The sequence below is a fragment of the Synchiropus splendidus genome, chromosome 12 (assembly GCF_027744825.2).
Source record: "Synchiropus splendidus isolate RoL2022-P1 chromosome 12, RoL_Sspl_1.0, whole genome shotgun sequence".
Lineage (NCBI taxonomy): Eukaryota > Metazoa > Chordata > Actinopteri > Syngnathiformes > Callionymidae > Synchiropus > Synchiropus splendidus.
In genome coordinates this window covers 17,300,698-17,310,219 of record NC_071345.1, presented here as the reverse complement: position 1 = coordinate 17,310,219, position 9,522 = coordinate 17,300,698, and the positions used below count along the sequence as shown (strand labels likewise).

Here is a 9,522-nt window from a genome sequence, read left to right as displayed (position 1 = left end):
AGTATAAAAGCCTCACCAATATATTTCAATTGATGTTAAATATGTCAGAAACTAGTGTGATCTTTTATTGCGAAATATTACCGGATGCTGAAATTCAACCGATAACTCTACAGCAAACCTTGCGTCACGTTGCAGATACGAGTGCACTTTAGAAACAAAAGTCGGCGTGTGCGGGTCCACTCGCATTGTTTGTACTTTTTATGTCTTTCGGCGTCTTTTGTATTATCACTCCTAACGTATTATTAACTGCACCCTGCTGTCTGAATGGAGAGTTCGTGGAAACAGAGCAGTACACATGGAGTTGGCGTGTTCATTGAGCTGAGGAGAAGACTGCAAAGTGGTCTTCTCATTGTCGGGTACGCACTTATGCATTTAAAAAACAAGGAAGAGAATATAAACTTCGTTCGCTTAAATATCCGTTTTGTTTTATTCTTTACTAGCTAATGCTAATGTAGCTTCATGTACAGCGTCCTTCTGCTTGTCCCGTGAAATGTCGATATAGTTTTTTTCCCATCATTGAATTAAAATGTATATTAAATTACAGTTATAAGGACTTAACATGCCCTTCCGAAATGCGTTCAAAACTAATAAAATCCAATAAGGATGGAAGATGAGTCACGTGTTGTAAACAAAGTCATACGGCAGTCGTAGACAAACGCAGTATATTATACAGTATTATACTATTAGATAGAATTAGTTAGACAGCTTTTATTATTCCCGCAATGGGGAAATTCGACTTTTATACAATATTATATTGTATTTAATTTATCTATTTCTGGTTCTTCTGACTATATTTGCAAACTTTTTTTATCTAACACACAATGCGAGTATTGTCTTTTTTAATTATATATATATATTTTTTTTTTTTTTACATAAGTAAAAATGGTGGCTGTAGTCTGCTTTGTTGCTCTGCTACTCTACACACTACTTGTGTTTTTCCTCAAATAGAAAAAAATAATATCCTGAACATATTCAATATAAACCAGAAATACTATCCAGACTGGTCAACAGAAGGCTAAATGAGATAACATCACCTTTACCACTAGATGGCTGCAAAATCATTATAAATGGTCTACCTGGCTTTTGGTTGCTGAATGTATGAGGTTAAACTTGATAGAAACACCTGGACTGTGACTATCCCTGAGTCCATTAGAGCTAATTTGTGAAGCCAAGAACCAAGGTAAGGTGTCTTTTATGCGAGCCCAGATCTGCGTGGGACCGATAAAGAAACTCAAAGGATTGCCTTTGAAAGTCGGTTTTGCAGAAAGGCCAAGTCATTAATCATGTTCTTTCTCTAAAACAGACCTTGTCTAATTAATTTCGAGTCTGGGAACTGCCTCAGATGTTTTTAAGTTATGGAGAAAAATTAGCGGACCATGTTCAGTTAATTTAGCATTAAGGTCAGCCCACTTTAAAGTACATTAAATAATGCTTGGTTATTTGACTAATGATGAGACATTGCTGGCCACAGTACCTTGGAGTGAAGTGGAGTGAAGATGCTTTTTTTTTTTTTTTTTTTTTTTTTGTAATTTTTATTTTTTTATCCTCAGTAAAGAGGTTGCTGCAAGTCCTGCCGATGTGGTCGTGAAAGGTGGCGACTCTTCTCTCATCATCCAGACTCCCAGAGGCAACATGATCGCTTCCCTGCCACCTGGCGTTGTTTTTGAGGAGGGTTCTTGCATTCCAACACCTGCTGGAGAGTCCCACGGCGAGGAACTGCATTTCAGGCTGCGCATCAGCGTCCATTGTAGCAGAGACAGAGGTACTCTTATTGTGCAGAATCTCAACTTTCAGAACAAATTGCTATCCATGAGAGAATCATGACAGAAAACAGAGAACTCAGATATGTTTCATAAATTACACTGCTGTGAAATCAGCATTATAACTGAGTAAAATATGATGCCCCTCTCATAAGAGCCTTCTTTTGCAAGTGTCCCATCTAAAGTACATGTTGCATACGTATTCATGATTGCTTTCATTTGTTTTTTTTTGGTGCATTAATAACACAATGTCTTCTGAAGTCAAATAACAGGATGTACAGCATGTTCAATAGCTACACAAATGAGCTTTTCATAATCATTCTGTATTGGAAACTTTATCAATGTTTTCCCCATCTGAACTGCTCTGCCTTATAAACTGGCTCTTTTGTCTTTAATAATACATGTTTTCAGATGATTATACATTAGCTCTGAAGTCGATAGTTTCTACTGTATTTCTTCAACATTCTACCTTCTTCTGACCAAATGACGTCCGGCAGTTGAAAAATCCACTCAGCCAGCTTTATTTCTTCCCTCATAGCCAAGTGACCTTCGCCACTCTGTGTTCCATCGATTCACTGCCCTCTAATACTGTGTGAGAGGGTGATGTTTTTTTTTTTTTTTTTTTTGCTTTTGCCCTCCACAGAGACCCTGGACAGTGTGATGCAGATGCTCCGGGCCAAAGAGACTTATTGCTTCTACTGCCAAAACTGCTCGACCAGGCTAGTGGAGGACAGGTGAGACGATGCCGGCTGTTATTTATTTTATTTACACCTCAGCAGGAAGAATGGTCTGTGCTTATTGGCGTTGTGAGTCACTGAAGGAAATAATGATGGATGGAGCCGGTCCAGAGTCCACGGTTGTCAGCTTGAATTGGTTAGATTTATGTACTTTCTATGACATAAAGGTCTGGCTCGCTATTAAAAAAACACCATAATCATGTTTGTTACCTTGAGTTGGTGCTGGGGTATTGTTCTTATCGCCTTCAGTGTATAGTTTTCTCCGGTCAGCAATCAGACAGCCGAAAATTGCAACAGCTGCATTCCCTAGACTGTTGTCCTCCGGCTATCTTTCTCTGCATTGACCCACTAAAAGTTGACTTGTTTCCCACTTCATACAAAGGAAATTAGAGGCATCTGGGAAGTACGAAATCTAATTTTAACAACCTTTTTGTCTAATTATACTTTGCAGCTCAACATAAAGAGGAAGCACTTTATGGCGGCTCAGCAGTAACGATTGTGGTGCTGACCGCAGCCATAACAATGATCATAATGGGGAGCTTTATTTATGCACTAGTAACAGCGTGACACAGTGATTTACACTACAATAATGCCCATTATAACACTCAAAGTGACCCACATTTGACAGTAGCAAACTTGAGAATCGTAGAATGAAGGTTTGTAGCCTTTGTCAGGTTTTAATACTACTTTCCCCTTGCCAGGTCACATTTGTTTTCTACCACAGTTAAATTAAAGATCAACATTTAAAAAGTAGATAGTTTGGTGTCTGAATGCATGTATATTTATATTTTTAATTTAGATGTTTGGTCAATGGTAGAGCTGATGTTGACATTAACTGAGGGACACAGTCACCATGGTATCTTTCAATACTCCATATGTCAATGTTTAAACATGTTAAAACATTGTGCATTTGGATCATGTGCATTCCTGCAAAAAACGCTGCGTCAGCAGCTCTGTCATTGATATAACAATATGGAAGTGTTATCATGCTCCCCCATGGCACCCCCCTTCTGTAACTGCTTCAGAATGCTGCACAAATAATTAACGTTGAAGCTCCAAATGAGCTCTGCAAATTACAAAATTTTAATTACCTGCCGCTTTATAACAGACCTAAATGAACTTGTCGAAGATATATAGTTTTGTGGCAGTGGTTATATTGGGCACATGTCTGAGTATTTCCCCCCTACATCATTACCCCCAGCTCTGTCAATATTTGATAAGTTAAGTGAGCCTGGCAAATTATTTCAGGCTGTAAACGGAATATATGGATGTGAAGCATAAAGCCTTATACTTCTGAAAGACGCACAGAGTCGCAGGTCAGAAAAAGTCGTGCAGATATATCGTAAAATGTTATGGCCGGTCTGAGCAGATGGACGATGCACCAAAATATGTTGCAGTCATAAAATTATGACTCTAATTAGCCAGTTTTTTTTATTCTTGGACACTTTGGCATATCTATGACCTTGCAGAAAATGTCATTTACACATGCAATAGTGGATTGATAGAATGATCAATTTTGAATTTGTCAAACAGAACATTTTGCGAACTATAAGGACTGAGAACCCGTACTGTGATTTCCACTTGATATTACTGCACTACTTGTATTTATTTACATACTGTGCCTTGATGAATTCATCCAGTATTTTCATTTAAGTAATTTCCCATTTTGGAATGCAGGATGTCAATCATTCTTTTTCTGTCCCTCCTCCAATTTAGAATTAGCTATGAACAGCAGGTGGCAATAGCGTTCCAGACGGCATTTACGCATTTGCACAATGACTTGGAGTAACTGCAACCTACTAGATAAGAGTAACGTCACTGTTAATTTATCAGTTTTGGTATCAATGAAAATTGAAATAAAAAAATTGTTAGTTTAATATATCTTATCTACCTCTGTGCTTCTGCTTGTGTACCCTTTCATGATTGGATATTTGCATGACAAGATTAAGACGTAAACACAGCTTGTATGAAAGTTTAAATGTGTTAAGAAAATCAAGTTAAAAAAATAACGTACGTCTTGCATCACTCCATCAGATCATTTAAGCGCGTTCTCCCTCTTCCCAATGGAAACTGGAACGCTCTTGTAGACGACTGGTGTTGCCATCCGGACCCATTTGCCAACAAAAAGTTGTTGCCAAGACAGGAAGATTGCTTAACGGGCGACACCTTCATCCTCTTGGCCAGGGATGGAAGCTGTGATCAGACTTTGGTACAGGAACTGAGTCCTGCAGGATCGGCAGACAGTCAAGATCCAAAGGTTTGTGCTTTCAGAAACCTTGCCTGAATCCTGGCATCATTTGGAATAATATCTGAAACTGCTGGCAATATCTGGACCTGCGTTTTTTTTTTTTTTTTTGGTTTGACAATTTGAAATCATCATCATGAATAATTTATGAATTATATTTGAAATACATCTAAAACTGTCTTTTACATCATGAATCCAAAATATGAATAGCAATGATTTCAACAGAGGGCTATGATGAGTGCAAACACAAAGAGGAAACCTAATAAAGTCATATTGGCGTTTAATTGGAGTTTGCCTTGAGCTTCAAAAGTATAGGATGGTTGGATGGATATATGAATACGTTGTATGTGACATGTCTCATGACTATGGTGTGTGGTGCACCATTCTTCCTCAGGATTCACTGTGCTTCACTTTATTTTCTGGCACAATTTAGGATCTAGGAAGCAGAATGACACAGAGGAACCATCTGTTTGCTTTTATTTCTCATTTTAGAATTCTACCCACCAATGTGCTTTCAAAAAGCTATTGATTTTCGTTTGTGTGTGTATTGTGTTGAATTATCTTTTTTTTTGTGAGAACAGAAACCCTGCAGACGCCTGGCATCCATCTCCTGCAGAAGCTGCTCAGCAGTGCTGGGAGAGGCAGTGGCTCCAGGTAGATACAGACACAGTCATCAAGGAGATTTTGAGTTATTTTTGGTCAATTTTTCAAGCCGAGGAACAGAAGAAATAAACTAGCTGACTACTGGAGCGAAAAGCAGCTTTGCTAAAAGTTTCTTTTTTGTCCTCCAGAAACACTCAGACTGTACATCACGCAGGTCATCGTGGAGCCCGCTGTTGGGGACCGAAAGGCTTCCATTAACAGGCAGGTTTTTACCAAAGTCAGCATATGGCTAACACCAGGGAATGTTTACCAGCAGATAAAGATGTGCTTATAGATGCAGAGAAAATGAAGTCGTTCTGGTTCAGTCTGTTTGTATGTTTTTCACTGGCAGTGTAATCAGTTCTGACTGTGCATCAGTTTTAGTTTCCCCACATGTCAGCCAAACCCAGATTTGCATACACCATGATTGGAATATAAAATGGATCTTTTGGAGGCATTCTTTCAGAAGAATGTTTCAGAATCAGATAAGAAGTGCCAATATTCTTGTGAAACTCAGTACTGACAGTGTAACAACTGGCTGATAATACTTTCCATTCATTCTTTTATTGTGTTTCTCTTGATCTCACAGGGGTTTTACACGCAAGCATTGGCTGTTATTGTCATTTTTGTGTGATTATTACTTAACTTGGATGATGGTAGTTAATGAACAAAAATTGTTGAAGTTGCAAATTTATCATAACAAAATGAATATTTTGGCATAGTGATTTATGTAGCTGCTGCACAGTGAGTGATTGTGTATTCGGATCCCTCTCAAGGTTAGGATTTTCTCCATTATTCTGACTAACATACACAGGTTGAATGAGTTAATGTTTACTTATTTCAATCTCACTTTATCTGTTGACATAAACTTTCATTGACAATGAAGTCAACCTGGCACTCTGTCTTGGTGTCTCTCTTACATTCTCTTATGTAGCTTGGATAGGCCCCACCCTCCTGCGATCATGTGCAATTAAATGATTTATTTCAGTTGTAACAAAATCATCATCTTATTGTAGAAATATATCCACTATTTTATAGTCCCATATATGGTCTGCAGAACATGATTGGTATGTTATACAGTCCTCTGAAACCATTTTAATGTTACTCAGATAGCATCACTGATTTAACCTGAGGTTGTTTTTTTTTTTTTTTTTTTTAAGAGAGAATTCCAGGATTGCTGTTTTTCTAATGCCTTTCATCTCTAGTAGCTTCTGAATAAAAGGGACTTCAATGTGAATACAGCTCTCCAAAACCCAGTGATAAAAATAACCACCATTTCTGTTGACAGATCTGAGTTCTTGGAGCGGACTGTAGCAGTTAGACTGTTGGAGCTGGCCAACTCATTGAGCACCTTCCACTTCACGGTCCAGACTCCTGATGGAAAAACCTTCTTACTGGTGAGAGCTGCTGTACGCTTGCACGAACAGTTGGGTAAAAATAGTCCTCTTCTGGAAAGATAACCGTGACATAGGACGTTGTGCAATCATATTTATACTTGACAATCACTTCTCAGTTATTACACGTGATTGCCCCAACATTGGTTTTATAAATATACATATCGAAAATAGAACAGAGTAAAATACATTCTCTGAATCTGTTGTTCATCTTTGTGTGCGTGTGGACTCAGGTACTGTAACTGCCATTCCGGTTGGACCAGGTGAGATTCAACTCACTATGTTCAATGTATTTTGTGTTGTGGTTAATTATGATTGGGAGAATATTCCTACACTGTGACCTGATTTGTTTAATATGGTAGAAATAAGAAAATTAGAGATGACTAATATTGTTATTATTCAATTTGTTTTGCACAAAAAGACCTGTAAAGGCTTCTGTTCAAACAGTAAGTAACTATTTAATAGACAAGTCTTTAAAAAGTGGTTAATTAAGAAACTGCAAAGAACAGTTCCATTCGTTTTACTTTGAGTTTCATTTATTACAATTAGTTAATAGAATCAATTACTACGACTCTTTACCTGGTGAGATTTATCACTTTCGCTCTGATCATTTAACTTCTGCAAACAGCAATGTTCTGCCTTGATAAAGTACTCTTTGGGGAGATAGAATCCACATTAGCTATAAATCCAACTTCCAAATGCCCTCAGCAGAGAAGAGGGAAATGTCCGTCTCTCTCACCAAGCATTGTCCCTGCTTAGTGAAAGAAGCTCTCCCAGATAAAGCTTGGCTCAGGGGAGCTCGGGGAAATGGTAGCAAACCACTTCATCATCAGAGCTACCTCTGATGTGCCCTCTGCTTAAAAAAGGCCACTTTACATAGAGGCACAACCGCATCATCAGGAGTCTCTTGACAGTAGAACACCACCAACTCCAATGCATCTGACACATCTTCCCAGCTGAAATTGGAGCAAACTCTGCCATGGGAGACCTAAACCAAAGAGGTTTTTGAAAGCAAGTCCAAACAGATCTGCCCAATATCAATGTCTGAGTTAAAGTTAGATGCATAAGTTTAGTGGTTTCATCCACCATCAGAATTTTGAAACACCATGGACAGGCCTTGTGACAGACAACTACATCAGTCTCTTCAGCAGCTGAAAGTAGCACCAAGTGGAAGTACTTATACTGGGTTCAAACAACAGCAGCATCTTCAACAACGGCTTCCTATTCCTCACTTGGAACCCAGATCAGAACCCCCAGGAGAAGGGTCAGTCAGGTCTAGGCTTGTCTCAGGGAGGAGGACACTTCGTCTCAGGCTTAGACCCATGGTCTAACCTGTTGAGGTTAGACCATGACCTAACCCGCGACAACAGTATGGGAGTATGGGACATTTATCCCCCATACTGTTGAGTATGGGAGATAAGGTCTGATCACCTTGAGCTGGTCATTCCTCAACGCGTGTTGAATGGCCGACGCACCACGTGATTCAAAGGTACTCAAATGATGTGTCCCAACGTGTCGCTTCTACCCCCATGTCTGAGCAGCCATCACTCTGAAGACAAAGCTAAACCCATGTGACTTCCAGCACTGCAGACAGTTTGCCATTGTGTCCTGTGTTTTATGATTGTATGACGCTAAAGGAAGGAGTGAGTTGAAATAAAAACCAAAAAAAAACTCACTAAACTTCACCCCATCTCAGTCGAATAAGTGGTCCATGCCTGACAGAGTGTTGGGTCTTCAAGCCGGGTCTTTGTCATATGATAAAAATAATACTGTCGCTAGCTTTTGTTTTATTGTTTTTATAAATGTGTTTCTGAAATGGTTTCCACGCAGATATTTTATTAAATCCCCCCACTGTGAATAAATAAAGCAACTGTAAAGCCACTTTGTCATCTTAAGCACCAACATAAGGATTTCTATTTTGTGTTATTCAACTGATGGCATCATTTTTAGCCACAGGGCAAGAAAAATGTGAGACACTGAGAAGTGACGTTTATAGTGAATATGATCCGCACCGGTGGTAGCTAACGGCAGAAAGGGCTGCCTCAGGTCTATTTTAGTCTTTTCCGGTGATAATTGAGCGACTCCTCCAGATAGTTGTCAGTAGTGTCATCTCAGCATTGAGGAAGCTGCACTGGGGGCAGCATCTGTCTACGCTGACTCATGACGTACAACTTTTCTAATTTCAAACTAAAATGGAGCAGCAACTACAGCACTTTTTAGGAAAGTTCAGAGACACCTACAGCAACTACTAAGGCACAAAATGAATTCAAGTCAGTCGAGACAGGTGCAAGAACACCTTCTGTCTGTTAATCCAGCATAGGAGTTGTTGATCCATCATCGCTAGCAGAAGGCGCTCAGTGTGTTGCATTCTATATGTGGATCCATCAATGAGATCTTGGTATGTATTTGGCTGGAGTTCTTGTTTGATCTGGGCTTTTACTACTACCTACTACTGCTGTGAAGGCGGACTGCCTTGGCCATCGAGCGCTGTGGAAAACCCTGTTGTTGATCGTTGAATCAATAACATCTGTCTTTTTTATGGAGCTATTGCTTTTGTAGTTGGTGCTATTTATTCATTTACTGTGCCACTAACATTTGGAATGTGGTGCTTGTACCCTTGGGTTCTGTCTGGATCCCATGCTGATAAACCAACTTGTATCGAATCCTGTCTTTTAAACCTCAAATCGTTCAACCTCCCAAGACAATATGGACAGCGATCATTCCCAGTATTGTCGCCTTTGTAA

General features: G+C 39.2%; 1 protein-coding gene across 2 annotated transcripts in view; it reads left to right on the top strand.

Annotated features, from left to right (window-relative positions):
* The first annotated feature begins 140 nt into the window (after positions 1–140).
* Positions 141–9,522, top strand: part of ube3d (ubiquitin protein ligase E3D) — a 44,801-nt gene continuing 35,419 nt past the window's right edge. For both annotated transcript variants that reach the window (XM_053881762.1, XM_053881761.1), the window contains exons 1-7: positions 141–356; positions 1,551–1,762; positions 2,404–2,494; positions 4,532–4,754; positions 5,324–5,396; positions 5,534–5,606; positions 6,673–6,781. In XM_053881762.1, coding sequence (XP_053737737.1) covers positions 265–356; positions 1,551–1,762; positions 2,404–2,494; positions 4,532–4,754; positions 5,324–5,396; positions 5,534–5,606; positions 6,673–6,781 — 873 coding nt within the window. In that variant the 5' untranslated portion in view covers positions 141–264. The remainder of the gene's footprint in view (positions 357–1,550; positions 1,763–2,403; positions 2,495–4,531; positions 4,755–5,323; positions 5,397–5,533; positions 5,607–6,672; positions 6,782–9,522) is intronic.